The sequence below is a fragment of the Aythya ferina genome, assembly GCF_964211825.1.
Source record: "Aythya ferina genome assembly, chromosome: 18".
Taxonomy (NCBI): Eukaryota; Metazoa; Chordata; class Aves; order Anseriformes; family Anatidae; genus Aythya; species Aythya ferina.
The window spans coordinates 11699412-11717018 of NC_140317.1; the positions used below are offsets into that span (position 1 = coordinate 11699412).

The 17607-nt window shown below is 50.6% G+C and overlaps 1 protein-coding gene across 1 annotated transcript in view; it reads right to left on the minus strand.

Moving 5' to 3' along the window:
- LOC311421102 (uncharacterized protein) overlaps positions 1–17607 on the minus strand; it is a 119477-nt gene that overhangs the window by 79836 nt on the left and 22034 nt on the right. The window contains exon 2 of the mRNA XM_084492653.1: positions 8229–8378. Coding sequence (XP_084348779.1) covers positions 8229–8354 — 126 coding nt within the window. The 5' untranslated portion in view covers positions 8355–8378. The remainder of the gene's footprint in view (positions 1–8228; positions 8379–17607) is intronic.

Genomic DNA, 17607 nt, shown 5'->3' on the forward strand with positions numbered 1-17607 from the left:
TTATTGTTTCCCAGCAAAGTTGTACTAGAAGCACAACAACAAAATCAAATACAACAACATTCAAAGGTTAACGTGTGTTATTTTTCACCCTTGCGCCCCAGGACTTTCCTGCACTAACGTTAGCGACTGCTACGCTTTGTTCAACCTGACAGACCAAAACAGAGGGAGAGGGCAGGAACCGAGAGTGGTTCCCGCTGCAGATCAGATTTAAGTGGAAGCTGCTTTCGGAAACCTAGCCACGTCCAGAAATTACAACCGGTCTTGGCAATTACTAGAAGTAAAACATTAAAAAGCATGAGACAAAGTGCATTTGCATGCTAAAAGCTCCGTCAGCGGTGCCGAGAGAAAGTGTCCAACAACAAAGCAGAACGCTTCCCCCTCCAAAAAAAAAATATATTAACCCCGGTGTCACATCACCCTCCCCATTCGCACCCCAAAGACCACGGGGCACAGCCGCAGCCCCCCTGCACCAACCATCAGGGCTGTGGTCCTGGGCCAGACACCCAAACCTGCAGGCTGAGCAAAGCTGCAAGAGTTAAGCCGTGCTCAGCCATCCCCATCGCAGCACAGCCTGGGGGAGTTGCTGGGAAGTTTCTCCAAATGAGGTGGATTCACTGGAAAGCGGTGTTCCAGCAAATGCGTTCCAGTTCCGCAATTGCTGTCGCGGTAACAGGTCTGGGTTTGATTCTGAGGGTGCAGGTGGGCAAGTCACCTGAAGGCCACCAAGAAAACTCCTGCATCTGCTCCAAAAGTGCAAACAGGGCTTTGGATGGGGACTGGGAGGGAGGGAGTGTGAGAGGCAGCATGCTGCTGCCTCCATGGGTAGGATTTCACCTGAAAACACAGCTTCATGCTGAGCATGAGCTGATGATAGGAGGGTCAGAGCAGAAGTCTGGGACAGATAAACTGCAACCCTCTAACAGAGCTGTCCAACCCCCTGACCTAGCTACAGAGTAGAGTTCTCCTTGAGGATTGTCCACAGAAACTAGAAGTCCACCCCACAGAGTCACTGTGAGGCCATCAGCACCTGCACGAGCATGGGACATGTTGCATGCACTGGAGCTTGTCTGGTCCCTTCCTTCATCCCCAGCTGGACCTCCCCTGCCCCTCTCCTCATCCTCAGGAGCTGCCCTCCTGGTTCTGGTGCCCACCACTATCTCAGGAGGCATTTTTTGCCACACCATCATCAAACGTTCCCTCAGCAGTGCTAGGTCCAGCCCCGGGTGTGTCCCTACCACCATTTCCCCATGACAATCTCACTAGCTGTCCTCATCCAGCGGTACCTCTGGCCCTCAATACCCTCATCTGGCCCTGTTGCACTGGTGATGCTCTTTTTTTTTTTTTTTTTTAAAAAAAAAAAATTCAAGGATCTCAGATTTCACAGTAGAAGTCAGCGTCTAGCTGAGAGCACAGGGAGATGTTCCTTCACTCCACTGAAATCCAGTCACCCACATTACATCGGAGGTAATATTTTGGTCTGAACCTGGTGCTGGCCACCACGAGGGAGAAGATGACAGACTCACGACGTTCGTGTCAGCACAGCTGATGGCAGGACAATAGGCTGGTTGAGCCAATGGTTTGTCAGGTAATTTAGCGTAATGATGCAGTAAGTCGCTCTCCAAGTGGCGAGGGATTCGCCATCGAGTTAAGTCAATAGTCACACCACCTCCTCACCCCAGGGCACCGCGGTGGCCAGGAGACGTCTCCTTGCTCACCCCTCTCCCTCCCAGGGCCCAGTCACAGGATACAACACAACATTCCCAAAACCAGGCAACTGCTTTAAATGATGCATGCAGAAAGCTCTTAACACAGGGATTTCTTCCTATTCCCACTTCTAGAACCTGTTTCAGCTGCAAAATTATTTGATAGAGACATAAGGGGAACGAACAGGGTGACAACCCTCCAGGGAGCAGCCTGGGAGACCGACAACAGGCCTGCAACATCTTCTGGGGTGCAACAAACAGGAGCCACGAAGAAGAGAAAGCAATATAGGAACGTACACTCACATCACATACACACAAATAGATTTCTCTCTCTTAAACAAGAGCATTTCTGGACTCGATGCAAAAGAAGGGCTTTCCCAGAGAAAGGCTCATTAGAAGTCCTCACCGCTCCAGTACCTTTCCCCTCGCTTCAAATAATAATATTTAAAAAAAAAAGAAAAAAAAAGAAAAAAAAAAAGCAGGGCATGTTCTTTTGAAGGTTGTTTTCTTTCATCCCTTCTCCACCCCCCGTTGATCTCTCCGGCGGTTGTGGCTGGCCTGTTACCTCCGGCTGAGAGAGCAGGCCGTGAGCCAGGCACAGCCCCAGCAATGCTCCTGGATGGCCTCCACCATCAGCCTCCTCCCATGGCCTCCAGCCTCCCTCACCCAGCACCTCGGGGACCACAGAGCCCTTGCCAGAAAATGGGGTCAGGGGACCCCAGCCCACCCCAGTGGGGAGTGGAGGTGTTGGGACGGCTTCCCCCCAGCAAAGGCTTGGTGGGGAAGGAGGTTTCAAGCCAGGGAATGGAAAAGTGGAGGATTTGGGGGATTTTTTTGCCCATTTTTGTTGTTTTCCAGGCAGTCTGTAGGGCACAGGTTGCCCCATAGGAAGCTAAGCTCTCTGACCCTCAGGGGTGAGCAATGCTGGATGCTTAATGTGGTTGTTGAAATCTGTCAACACAGGGCACTGAGTCTTCACCTGCTCCTAGGGCTGAGTTTTTGCCCAGCTGGGCTTATCTAACAGCAGATAACATCACGGGGCACCAGCAGGACGAGTTGCAAGAGGATTAACAGGCAGGCGATGGGATCCATCCATCCCACAGCCCCATCAGCTGCCCTCAACCCAGCCAGCCTCCAGCACCAAGGGGGCCATGCCCCTTCTCTGGGTGACTGCATCCAGCCCTTCCCCAGGGAAGTAATTCCTCATCTTCACCAGGGTTCCCCACATCAAATCCCAGCACCAGCAACAGGGCATCCTTCATTTGGATCACAGCAACAGCAGCCGCTCAGCTGGGCTGAGGACCTCAAATGAAACTAAAAATGCACAGGAATTAATTCCACCCTGCACAGGAGCAGGCGAAGCTCCTGCTCTGAACAAATTGCGTCCTTGATGCGTTTTTACTGCTCTAAGCAAGGCGGGGAACCCAGGAGCCCGGACAAGAGAACGGCAATCCCTGCCCCCAGAGCGCCTGTAAACCGCAGAGACAAGATGTAACACGAGGAGGAAGCAGGCTGGAGGCAGGAGGGGATACCATAAAAATAGGATGGTTTGGAGAGCCTTTGCTGCGGGCATAAATCACGGCTGATCTCCCCACAGATCTCAGCAGTGCAGAGGAAGTCCTCTCCCAGCGCAGCCGAACCAAACCCACCTCCCTTGGCTCGTGTTGGAGCAGCGGAGCCTGCATCCAGCCAAGCTGGCATAAATAAGGGAAGAAGTGTGCCTGAGTCTGGGGAAACAAACAGATGGGGCTGGAGGCTGAGGGATTTGGCCACACGTGGATGGTGATGGGCTCCCCAGCACCCAGAGGACCCCTTCCTCTGCTCCTGGAGGGACCTGGGACCTGCCACGAGGAACACAGGGAGCTCAAGGCCAGCTGCCACTGACCAAGAGGGGGAAAGTCCTCTGCACACCAGCAAGGCTTAAATAAACCCAACTGGTCCCAAAAGTGAACCCCACATCCCCACCCCACATCCTTAGCTCTCCCTCCCACCCCACTCACAAGCCTGCAACAGCAAAGATGGGATTTTTTTTATTTTTTTTTTCTCCAAGAAGGAAAGAGAAAGGCTGGGGGGAAGAGGCATCCCATTTCAAATAAACAAACTAAATTTACTGCCGGACACATCTCTAAACCCTCAGCCCCGGCCAGCAAACTGCAGCTGCGATGTAATAAGCACATAAATAAAGTTTACAGCTAAACTGGCCTGACCCAGTATTGCCCCGAGGTGCAGAAGCAGTATCTTGTCATTAGTATGCAGAACACATCGCCTTAATGTCTGCTCATTTGTTCTCAGCCCACTCGGCTCTATAAATCTCCACAAAAGGGCAAGGCAGGGCTGCGGGGGAGAGGGGGGAGCACGGCCCGGCCAGGGGGATGGGAACAGCCCCCGGTCCCGCGTCCCTGCCAAAAGCATGGGCGATGGGGGCTCTACCTGCATTTATTGCTCCTTCATGTGTTGGAGTCTGCTTGAGGAAGAGCAGCAGCAGCTGGGAAGGACTTGCCCACTGAAACAGAAGGAAATAAAATAAAATAATATGATATTTCTGTAACAGGGGAGGTCCAAGGGCTACCTGTGTGGCTGGACACCTTGCCAGCTGCTTGCAGTGACCGCAGACTGAGTGCAAGCACAGCAGGGGCATGAAAAAATAATATAGCGGTATTTTCCACATTTTTCATCATTTTAAATGATTGCCAAGCCTTTATACCCCTGTATACAGTGTGCCCTCTCACCACCAAACCACCTCTTGCCATCCCACCCCTAACAGCACTTTCTGTAGGGATTTCTCCATGCACAAATTTTTGGCACAGGTAACAGGGAGATGGCGGGGTTTGGGGAGAATTCCTGCAGTTATGGCATCATCGTGCAGGGTCAGCAGCATCCCCAGCACCCAAACACCAGTGTGATCTCATCCCTGCACTGCAGCATTGCTTCTCCCAGGCAGGTTGTGGTGGGATGAGAACAAGCTCTCTGTGCTGTCCCACACAGCCCTGCTAGAAAGCAGCTTCACTGCACAGAAAACTATTTTCTGTACAGGAAAATATTACTGATCCTTCTCTGTCATCAGTCTTGTTGGGCTCTCCCCGACTTGTCTGAAGAAAGGAAAATGTGATTTATTGTCTGACAAGAAAAAAGAGAGAGGAGCAGTGCAAAGCAGCCACACGGCAGATCAAGCACCTGGGGAGCAGAAGAGGAGCTACCTGGGATGGAAGGTGCCAAAGGGAAACAGCACTTCACATCGATCAGCAGTCTGATGGCTCAAGAATCAGAATTTAATTAGGCTACAAAAACCTAATTAGGCTATAAAAATGAGGAAAATTAGTGCATGAGGCACAGGGTCCCCTCTGAAGCCTCTCACAGGGACAGCAGTTTCCCTCCATAGCCTATGTCCAAAGACAGCCAGGAGATAAGAAAGCTTTGGGCTTGCAGCTGGCAGCTGTTAACACCCACAGCTGTGCCGAGTCTTTCCCTTTTTCTGCAAAAAGCACTGGTTTCTGCCCTGAGAACACAAGTTACTCCTGATCTAAGCTTTCCGAAGGACAGCTCCACATGCTTGTACAGCACAGGGCAAAGAGGTCAGAGCTCTTCAGAGATAACACAATAAAAGTGAGCATCTATGCGATTCGGCACCTTCAGCAGCTTTCAGGTGTTTTCAAGCAGGAAAAAAAAAAAAAAAAAAAAAAAAAAAAAAAAAAAAAAAAGTATTACTAAAGTATGATTTTGCTTTTAGAATTATACCAAAAAAAAAGAAAATCACTTCTTTGCAAGCAAAGGAATTTCCCCTCCCAGCTGGCACTTCAGCCTGGGACTGGCAGCAGGGAAGCTCAGCATGATGTTGGGAAATAGAAAAGCAGCTTAAGAGACCAGAGCCGAGGCTGGGCTGGCTCCAGCACTGACCTGTCCCAGCCCCTCTGGCACCTCTCCTCGCCAGGCCTGTGCAAGCAGGAGGTTACCCTGCAGGCAAGCAGACCTGGTCAGAAAGGTGAGGCTGCAGCCAAAAAGCAGTTGGCAAAAGGTAGGCAGGAGACTCAAAAATACACATCAAGTGTGTAACCAAGTGTAAAACCAAGCACACACTCCCTGATAGCTTTCTGCATGCTGGAAGCTAGAAAGCCTGAACTTCACAATTTTCCTAGTATGTACCAAGAAAGCCCTAAAGTTGCATGCTTTCCAAGATTCCAAGTATTTCACTTTCATTACTTTTTAAATAATGCAATCTGCAGACACACCAAGTTCACGCTTTCTGGGATTCCATCAACTTTTGGACATACACAAGGTGTGGTGTTTCAGCAGCATGCAGGCACCTCAGCTCTGCAACAGCCTCCAAAAATAAGGGAATACATCACCTAGAATAGGGGATTTAAGGGCAGAGACTAAAATTAAGTGTAAGGTTTGAACTGAAACTCAAGGCTGTAGCTGGTTTGCAGATCTAAGCCCAGGTGTTGTAATTGAGTCACCTGGCTGCATTGCATGCATACAGTGCCTTCAGATTTTCTTTTTAAGGAGCTGATTCAGCAGATCCCATCGGTTCCCACAGCTTTTGCTGCAGGTTAGCAAGAGGAGCTCGAATTCAGCACAGCATTTACCCAGTGTCATTTTGGATTGGGGTGGAGGGGCGAAGCCTGAGAACATTTCTGATGTCAGAAGCAATCAGGAGATGCGAGGAGGCTCCACGCAGACACAAAATTGGTGATGAAACCACTAGGCGTTTTGCATCTCGTTACACTGGAGGACTTCACTTTGTAACCGTGCAGCCCGTTGGTGTTAAACACGTTCTTGTACCTGAGCGTGAGTAAGATTGTGTTTAAATACGGCAAGATGCATTAAAGCTGCCCTGGTGGCGAGGCAGGTGACCTCCCTTACCTCAGGTGGGAAACCAGCGCATCCGGCCGCTGATGCATCTCTCAGATATGCCAACTTGTTAGGTGATAATTGACACGCAATAAATCTGGTTTTTAACTCAGTTAATTACCAGCATTGCGCTCATGAGTAATATGATAGCATTTAAGGTGTGGCGCATTTTCCATTACAGAGCCCTGGCCGCATGAATTCCATGAGAAAAGCTTTCTCCTGGATGCAGCTCCGCAGCAGGCAGCCCCGCTCCAGCCTGAGTTTTTAACCCCAAAACACCCCCCAAAACTTCACATTGCAGCTTCTTCTGCAGAGCAGCCCTCGGGGCTGCACCAACACACACCGCCAGCGCTGTTGTCGGTGAACCTGGGCTGATTTCATGCCACTCCCAGCCTTCCCCGTTCCGTAACACCATGGCACTTGCATCAGTGTCAGCAACACCGGATGGATTGAAGGGTATTATGCCTAAAAAAACAAGGAAGGAAATATTGCAACCGAGCCAAAGACCTAAGAAAAACCGAGTCTGAGGAACTGAGCACTCAGGTTCCCAGCTGGAAATTGTTCTGAAGGCACGGTTCAGTTCAGTGCAGCAGCAAAGCTAAAGTTTGTGGTAAACGAAAACACAAAGCCCCAACAGGAGGAAGAGCTCTAGGAAAGGACAAAGCGGTGTAGAAGAACATCTCTGTGATACAGCAGCAAGCTCAAAGTGCAACGTCTGTAATCCAAACCTCACACAGCTCTTTGGTGTATTCTCAGCCCATTGAAACAAGCTTCTCTGCTGGAAAAGCTGCTTTTCCAAAATACCCTTTTGCAGGCAGATAGCTTCAGTGGAACCTGCATCAAGGCTCAGTGCAGAAAAGCTTTTATCTCAACAAGCTAGAGGGAAAAAAAAATGCCCGTACTCCTCAAATGTCCTTGGGGCAAAAGTATTCAGCTAGGATAGGAGGACAACCACACTATGGCTTCAAACCCAGGGTCACTCATGTGCTTAAATGGAGCTTCTGATGGAAGAGGAGAGCTTTGCACGGTTACACAGGCACTGCACGGGGAAGGAGAGGAAAGCAAAGCTTGCGCTCAGCTCCCTGACCCAGCCCAAGGTCCACAAGAGGGAAACGCCTGCACACCAGCTCTGTGATCCAGACACAGCCAGAACCAAGGTAGGAACTTCTTCCCCAGAGGAGCCCAAAAAGCTCAGCCCTGCAGGACCTCCAACGCAGCCCAGCCACACGCAGAAAGCCTCAGCTTCAGCCCAGCCTGCAAACATTTCAGTATCTGACCTGCTGGGAGCTCTGCAGGTAGGAACACAAGGCAACCAGCAGCTTTTTTTTTTTCCCTTCTTCTTCACATTTGAACCCTCCACCTCCAGGACAAGGCTGCACAGCTGCTCCCGTGCACAGATTTAGTCAGGGCTGCCTGAAGCCGTACCCCTGTTGTCCTATAAAGAGGGACCCGACGCATTACTACCCAACCTCACAGCAATTTCAACCTCACTGCTTTCAAGCTGACACGTTTCTGTCAAAGAGACAGAAAATAGAGAAAAAAAAATTCCCTGCAGATTCTCATCTTCCTTCCGTAGCCTCCTCAAGCCATTGTTTTGCAGTACAAGTATTTCAGCTCTCACTGTACCAGGGAACAGGATTAGACAGGTCACCGTGGGATCAGATTACAGACTTTTACCTTTTTAACTTCTCTTCTCAGCACGTAGGCTCGAGAACTGACACCCGGCGAGGGAGCAGGCAAGGGACAGGCATGGGTGGAGGTGGCCGCCAAACGCCAGTGATTCAGAGCAATTTGCCAAGTCATTGGAAGTTCTCACGATTCCAGGGCCTAAAACAAAGAATCGGATGGGCTAAAATTAAAGGCTGCAGAAGCTAAGAATTTTACCCAGCCCATACAGGCAGCACAGGGAGCAGAGGATGAGAAAGCATCCTGCTAGAGCTTTATTTCCCATGTGGTTCAGAAATGCATTCGCCCTCCCAGCTCCCCAGAAAGACATCCCAGACTGGTCTGGGAGACATCAAGAGACAGGCCAGGTAAAGAGCCCATTCCAAAGGGTAATCACTCCAGTAAAAGCCCACGTCAAACTTGTTATGTCTGTTTCTAACTTAGACCTATTAAAGCTCATTACAAACCTCTCTGATAGCTGAAGATAGCTTACACTCACTTTCCCTATTGCAAAGGGAACAGAGCTGCCCATCCCCACACCTCCTGCACAGGAGTGTCATACAAATTAGATAATGATACTAGAAACATCTTTATTATTATTCAAAACATCTATTAAAACCAAGCCTTGCCTCTGTAGTTAGCAGTACTCCTACTATGTATTCACTGTAGTTAGCATTATTCCTACTATACATTCGCTATTAATATCGACATTATTTGGCTTTGAGTGTAACATTTTTCCCCCCATGAAGTACAGAAGTTACTGAATTTGTTGTAATTAGACTCAAAACACAAGGAGCACAAAGTGACTTGCCCAAATTTATACAGGGCAGACATGGCAGAAAAACTCCTTTTCCCAGTAGATCAGCGCCCTGATCAGCGAACAGTTCTTCCTCTATTAACCTCCCAAATGACATGAAAAAAATATTAATTACCAAATTAATTAGCTTGTGTTGTTTTCCTTGTTCACCAATTACGCACACGTTCATTAACTTGGTTCCCTACCACCTCGTTACTTCAAGTCATAGGAATTCCCAGGTGTTAAGGGAACCTGTGCAGACCTGAACTGCCTCAAGTCCAGACACTGCCGCGCGTGGGACACACGGGTCCTTAGCTGGACCCAGAAAACAAATCCCATCTCATCCTACACCCGCACCAGGCAGCACAGTGTGCCCATGAGCTCTGCCAAGTGGTGGAGCACCAAGGAACCTCCAGTCTGGGACCCAAAGCCCAGCAAGGATGTGGTGTGAAATGCAATGTGCACAAAATGCCCAAGACTCATGGTCACAAACCACAAAGATGCTCTGGCTTTTGGAAGAAAAGGCAAGTTTCTTTGCTTTTTCTAGCAAATCCCAAAAAGCCAAGATGCAAAATTAAATAATTCCACGTCTCCGCTGCAGGGTATTGCTCATGAGAAAAGATTTCCCTCAAATAGCACCAGCGTCTGATGTCAATTTGGGGTCTAATCCCCAGGGGCACGTTGCACAATCTGGTATCAAAACTTCTGAAGAAGGCTCAGACATACGATTTTAGCTGAGACATCTCCATTTGACCAATTTGCCTCTCCCAGTCACAGGGATAACGAAGACAAACCGGTGCGAGCTGCACACCGAGAAGTAGAGGTGCTGAATTCATTCCACTGTTAAGGGATGCACTAAAACACATTTCTTTAAAGGCATTCTTATGGTATGTATGATATACATTAAATTTACGATAGTTTCATCACACAAACAGCAGAAGCCCCCAGTATTAATTTCCGTAGCCACCCAACCATTTCTCATGCCTTGTGGCCCTTTTAATGGTCTTTCCTACACTGTGCAACCTTCCCTAGTTTAGCCAGAGGCTGCCTCCTGCCCACCCCTCCAACAGACACCCACAAGCAGGCAAAAACAAGAGAAAACAAGAATTTTAACCAAAAGCCAGAGCAGGCAGGTCTCTATCATCCCAGGTGAACCCCAAATAGAGAACATGAGCACACCAAGGGCTGGAGCCACCCGCTGCAGGTCCTCTGCTGGGAACCTCATGGTGCTGAGCCCACCCCAGAGGCAGCCACATGCCACCCCAGCCAGCTCTGCCACCAGCCCGGCCTCTGCAGGGCTCCAGGGCTGCTTCAGACATTTTGGCATATCCCAAAATGGCCCAGAACACCTTCATTAATAAAGCTTCTGAGATAAAGACTAACGCAATCCCTTTTTTCACAGGCTTCTGCCGGGTAATTACAAGCCTATCACTTCTGAGTTAATTACACGCAGCTAGAGATGTTATTACGTGCAGATGGAAAAACACATCCTACCTGGAACAAGTTCCTTCTGCCCTTAGCTGGCTGATAGATAAATGTTTTCCAGAGAAGAGGAAAGCTGGGAAACCTCCTTTCAAACGGTGAGCGGGCGGTTGTGCAACGCTGCTCCCTTCCAAAAAGGGAGCTGGGACCCAGAACACCTCGGGGGGAAAGGAGCCCACGAACAGGGGTTTGTGGTGACTGCCCCGTTCACACCTCCAGGGCTTCAGGGAAGGCAGCAGGGCTGAGCCATGCGCTCAGGGAGAGGAACCCACATCCCTCAAGAGCACCAGGAGCATCGTTTGCTCCAGAGCCTTGCAGATAAGTCACCAGGAGCCCCAGGTGGGCACTTGCAGGCAGGCAGTGGCAAAAGGTGATTTTCTCCTGGTGATAACATGCATAGGGAGCAACCGAACAGTGGCAAGCCTTGGCTCCTTATAAACAGCTTCATTTTCAGCTGATCCCCAAAGAATCCCACTCCTTGCTTTGTGGGGGGCAGTTTCTGAAGGCTGAACGTTTCCAGACAGCACATTCAGGACATGCACCGTGGAAGCCCACACAAAGGCATGAGGAAGATCATTTCCCCTCCCCCCCCCCCCAACTGCTGCTCTATTTTAAGCAGAGAATTTTGGAAAAGAAAACACATGAAGAAACACTGTCAAGCTGCACCGATTAATAAATGCCAAACAGATGCACACCATCCTCTGCAGGATGATGTATGCGACAGGCCAGGGCAAACACCAGCAAATGCATTTCCGAGCTCACCGCCTGAGGGCTCAAACAGGTAGCGACAAAGAGGGGGGAAAAAAATCACAATTATAAAAAGAAACTGTCGGGGAAAACACTGAAAACAAGCAGGCGAGGAAAGTGACAGTCGGGTTCAACAACGGAGGTGGTGAAAGGAGCTGGAGACAAACAGCTACCGGCAGCGTGCTGCGCTCAGGAGGGGTGGCAGCCTGGATAACGGTGCAGCCTGGGGGCAGTTTGGCCATGGGGACCCACGGGCAGCCCCCCTGGGACAGTTTCCTACAGTTTCCATGACCAGGGGGGCTCCACTGTGCACCCACGGAGATGTGCACAGAGCAGCAGCTTGGCTCTTGGAAAGCTCCTCAGCTCGTTAACAACACCGAGATGGAGAGAATTCGCCCTCCCCCTCCTCACAAGCTAATCCAGTATTTAATTAAACTCCAGGTAAAAAAAAAAAAAAAAAAAAAAAAAAAAAAAAAAAAAAGTGTTATTTTCCAGTGTGAACTCTGCTGATGGCTGTTTCCAGCCCTGGGTCTCCCTCTGCTTCCTGAAGCTGGGAGCATTCGGGTATCAATCACCTTCTTGGGAAGGTGCATCACCTCCTCTCCTGCCACTCACCCCGGCTAGGCACTGCTTCTGGACTGAGTCAATACTTGAAATATTTGCCATCAATGTGTCAGGCATGTAAATTAGCATTTAAGTCCTGATGCTTGTACCCAATTAAAGGCTTCTTAATCCCCCGATGGCTCAGCCAGGAACAAGGCTGCCAAGGAGGAGCCGTTCCCAGCCTGCACTTCGCTCCTGGTCCCTGATACACAAAAAAAAAAAAAAAAAAAAAAAACACCTTTTTTCAGAGATTCTCACTAAAACCGGCACCGCTCCCTGCCCAGAGCCCCGGCAGCCCCTGCCCTTCCAGCTGATCCAGTGGAGCACCCGTGCAGCTGCTCGGGCACATTTTTGCCATTGCGCACCCACCCCTGCGACCAGGCAGGAGGAATGCAGCACAGTCAGTCCTGCTTGCTTGTGAAAACGTCTGCCTTCGCTACCGAGCACAGAACTGAAACCATTTTCAAGACATTTGCTGACCCTCCACACCCACTCTGCAGTATGTGAGGCCGGTAATTATTTACCCAGCAAAATATTAAATAAAGAGAGGAAAAAAGCTCTCAGGACAGGCAGAGCTACTTATCATTTCCTTCAATCTAGGGTTGGGTTTTGGAGAGTCATTTGCCTACAGGTGACTGACAGCAGCGTTTTATGACGAAATGCTGTTTGCAAAAACACCTTGCCTAAAAATGGTTCCACCAGAGCGAATAAATTCCATCGGCTAATCTGACGCTGCCACCCACAAATCCTATTGCTCATGGATCCAGACGTATGAGCCCAAGATGTGGTACCAGCAGTGGGTGAACTGATTTAACTGATACCCCGATAGATTCTGCACCTTTGGGACAGAGATGCCAGGCACTGATTTTATTGCAAGCTGCCCTTTGAGAGCCAGGGATCACACCATGAATTACAAGGCACAGGCAAGCACTGCGTGGCCAATTCTGTCTCAAGCATCTTTGCATGCCCAGGCCACCACCCTCAGGGTGCTGCTGCCTCTGGGCACGTGCTCCTCCCTGGGGTGCTCGCACTGGGCAAGTGTCATGCATGAGACAAGAAGGAACACGTTTACTCCTTTGTGATGCAGTAGGACTCCAAAAAGCACTTCCTCAGAGAAAGGCTTTTTTCAAACTGCCCCAGACACCAATAATGCAAATGCACAGAAGGGTTTCCTCCTTTCCAAAGTGAGGAATTAACATTAAGCACGTTTTGCACCCTGTTCTTGCAGGAGCAGGACACTGTTCCCATTCTGCACAGTGGGAAATGGAGCTACAACGAGATAAAGCAATGGGCCCGAGGTTTCCAAAGACCACCAGTAGCGAATCAAAGCCCCAGCAGACTCCTGAATGATCCAGTTCAGGTCAAAGTGCAATTTCTGTGAATTTTCATCACTTTGGGCCTTCGAGGAGCCTCCCATCCTCCTGCCCCTAGGTTAGCTCACATGTGCTGCTGTCCCTATGAGACTCTCAGGCCACAGATCTGCAGCGGGGCTGGGAGCAGATGCAAGTCAAAAAAAGTCAAGAAAAACTCACGCAGGGTAAAGATTTTAGAGATTTACAGAAGCATAAGGCAGGGAAGCTAATTAAACCAGCTCAGGTGTTCCCTGCACCTCAGGCTAGTGTCAGGAAAAAAAAAAAAAAAAAAAAAAAATGTGCACACACAGAGGAAGGCGATAGCCCATAATATGCACTTTGGTGCTTCTCAGAGGCTTTTACCTAAGCGTTGCCACAGCGATGTGTACATAAGTCTGTCCTTGCTCTGAACTGCAGTCAGCAGCCTGACGGCACCCAGTGGTGGGTGGACAGGTGCCTGTCAGAGCAGATGGGGTTTGCTCGGGGCAAAACCCAAATCCTGAGCTGGGTCCTGCTGGCAGCCCCTTCCCTGGGGGGGAGAACTGGAAACCCTGAGAAGAGCAAGCCTGGGGGCACCAGGATTCAGCTCCCACAGCCCCATGGAGCCCCATGGTTAACCTCCCCCCACGCTGCAACCCTGGAAGGAAATCTGTAAACGTGCTGAAAACCTCCAAGGCTCGCTGGGTTTACTGGAGGAAGACATCCCAGCTCCATGGGGCTGTCCTGCTCCTTGTTCTGCTTGCAAGTCCCACATGGCTCCTGCTTTTGCTTAATGTGGCCATGCCACAAGTGGGGACAGCAGCCAGCTCCCGGGTGCCTTCCCTTCCCAACACAACGGGATCAATGCTCAAGGGATTCACATCACTCTGAGCAGGTTACGAAGCACTGGAAGGTATTAATGGAGCAGACACAGCCTGAGACATCTACTCGCTGTGGACCATGAGCAATATCCCCAGAACCCAACAGGAACAGACCCTTTTGGCAATCACCCCAGCATCGCCCCCACCATGCTGCAGGAGGCAGACCAAGGGACCCAGCAGGGCCAGGCTCCCAACTCCAGCATTTTCCAAAGCAGTTTTGTCGAAACTGGCAACTTAATTAGCAAAAATCCATGGGTATAATTTAGGAAGAAACACTATTTCCAAGTTGATGAGAAAAATATTTTAATTACTGTAGTTAACAGGTTATGCCTATGCCAAAATGCTCCCCTGGGACGGCCACGCAGGTTTTCCCTGAACGTCAAGCAAGGGAGAGAGTGGAAGGGGGAAGCACGAGGGGAGGACTGCAGAGAGGAAGACAAGCAGCAAGGAAAGGCTTTCTGTAAAAGCTCAGCAAACATCTCAAGGCCCTGGTCAGTCACCAGCTGACATGAAACGATGGGCCAGATAGACCAGATAACCACCACGCCTCGATCGCCGCCCAACAGTTTGCAAAAACCAAGGGGCAGGAAGCTTTCTCCTTTGAAGGCAGCTGCTGGGGGTGATATTTGTTTTCTCTGCACGGCTCAACAGAAATATGACTTTCCTCATCAATTCTGCAGACAGCAGTAAGTGGTGTTTGCTCTTGAGTCGAGTTTCTTTCCTGCTGCAGTCTCCGTAAAGCCTCCAGGTCCCTCTCCCCCTCGGAAACCCATCAGATCTGCTCGGTGCCCGCCAGCCCCACCGCCCCCAGACAGAGCCATAAAAATAGCAGCAGTTTTCCTGACACGGCCTGATATGCAAAGTAGCCATAGCTGGCAGGTGAATCACTGATCCACACCATCTAAGGACAGGATCTCAGCTCTTTGTTATTCCTGAATCACATCTGCTCATGCACACCCCCAGGTTCTTCACACCTATTCTTAGGGGATAGCCAAATAGCCAGCTACCTTAGAAAAACATTTCCTCCTCTTTTCAGCTTTTACAAGGAAGGGTCCAGGCTCCCTAAAAGATCATTGCTTCTGTTGGGATTTAAGGTTTCAGCTACTCAAAGTGATTAAGAGGTTAAAAAACGGAGAAAGAAAAAGAGGACTAAAATAAAACTGGACTCATTGTTTACTTCCCCATGTTGGTTTTTAGATGCTATCAAGCTCCTAACCAGGAACTCAAACAGCAGGGACTCACTTTGATAAAACATATCCTTCCTCCCTGCTGCAGGCATTGGGGTAGGAGCTCCTGCGGGCTCGCGGTCCCATCCCTCGGCATTCCCCAGAGCAGGACAGGCTGGGATTTTCCAGTCACACAAACACCCCTTTGGGCTCACAAATCCCAGGACCAACCCACAGGACCTGGAACACTGTAGGTGCCTGGCTCACTGAGACAATTCCCTTCCCTCCTCGTGAACAAACAAAAAACCAGGGCTTGAATAAAACACACACTGAGCCAGAGCAAGGATGGATGGACGCAGGAGGGTGGCTGGAGCCCCGAGTTCTCAATGCATTTGATCAAATATAGCTCCAGAACACACAAAAGTAAACTTCAGCAAGTCAAGGACTCCCTCAGCCCTTCCCTAATGGCAAAGGGCTAGTAACAGCCTGTAAAAACTTCTAGCTCCATTTCTCTGCAGGAAGCAATAGAGTGGTTTCTGCTGGGCACCCGCCGCCTGGGGAAATAACGGCGGCGAGCCACGATGGGAGGAGGTGTTCCAGGGATCTCCACGGCCCTCATCGACCCGAGGTGGCCACTCCATCCCCTGGCAGGGTTGAACGTGAGGCAGCATCCACAGCAGCCCCCAGCCCTCACCTCCCTCCCGACAGGAGGCCCACGAGCTGTCGAGATGATGGATGCCATCAACGCGCCGGGCGAGCGCTGGCTGCACGCTAAGCCACCTGTGTCATCTGTCAGTCCTCAGGAAGACACTGTTAACCACAGCTTCAAATTTCCTGAAACTGGAGATAATTGTTGGTTTTGGCCGGGCTCTGAAATGTGCCCAGAGCACCAGGCTCAAAGGCTCCTTGGGAGTGCCGTGATTTAATAGGAGACGAGAAACCCTGACTCCAGCAAGGCTCCGGGCTGGAGGGAGGCTCCAATATACTCCAACAGGCTGCGTTATTGCTTTTTAATATTCCTCCTAAACCACCTCTGCTTCAAACGCCAGACCAAAGCACCGGTTAAGGACTGGGAGCTGTGATTAAAGCAAAACCATTCCTGCCGCTTGCAAAGCCACACGTCTCCCTGTGTGCACAGGCCTGGGGGGCTGTCACCAGCTGTCACCCCTCCAGGGACGCAATAAAGTCTGGAAACCAACAGACATTTGGGGGGAACAGCGTTGGGAATAGGAGCAGGGCACAGCTTCAACACCGCTGGACACAGATTTGGCAAAAACTCCCTAAATGGAGGTTTAACTTCCCAGGCAGAGCCCAGGTGCCCAAAGGATGGGAGCTGAACTGGGTTGTCTGAATTTGGGGTTGTGTTTTCCTTTCTTTTCAGCCAGAGCCACACAGACCCCAGCCATGCTCAACCTAAGCGAGGATGCCATGGGGCTCCCTCCACTTCCAGCCCTCCTCTAGCTGGCCCTTTGGCAAAGCAGTGACCCCAAGCCTCACTTTTTTATTATTATTATTTTTACTGCTGGCCAAACAGCCGCAGCCTCGAGATGTTCCTTCTCGCACTGCACACCTCATCCAAAGCCAATATTTGGATTGCACTTCGCCCGGACAGGCTGCACGTACCCCAGCAAGGTCTGCTGGACACAGGGGGAAGGAGGGACTCTGTGTGCCACCACAGGTCACCCTGCACTGCTCCAGCCCCAAGAAGGTGGCACAGGACCACCAGCACATCCCTCTGCTGCTCAGACCCACCGACAGAGCTGGGGACCCCTCGGAGCCGTGCTCAGCAGCCCCGGAGAGCGAAGGAGTTAAAGCAGGCTCATTGCTGAGGGATTTCTCCGTAATCTGTACACATGTCATGGGGATCAGGGCTGTGGGTGGTAGTGCTAGTCTGTGGCAGTTGTTCAGGCCCATGGCTCAGCACCTGACTCGCTCCCAAAGCCCTCTTATCCCAGCAGTTTTCAAATTTAATTAAGAGGGACCCACGACGGGCTTAACTCCACTGCTGTGCCGGCCCGAAAGCTCTTTCAGGAGCTCTGCACAAAGGCCGGAGGGAGCGGAGTCGCAGCAGAGGGACCGCGGGGACACGGCAAGGAGGGGGGGTTGCAGAGTTTCACCCAAAACCACCAAGGAACAGCTGGGAGGGGGGGGTGTGGAAGCGAAGGTGATGCCGAGAGCAAGAGGTCAGATTCTTTTCTGCAGAGGTAATGGTGGAACCAAGAGGAAATGCAGGTTAATAACAAACGGGCTCCACTGGTTAAAGTTTGCCCGGGTGTGCGGAGCACCCGCAGCCCCCACCCCGCGGTGGGAGCAGCGCAAGGAGCAGCTGCAGGGGGCTCGGGCAGGGGACGGGGCGTACTGGTGTCACAGTTTGGATGCACCAGC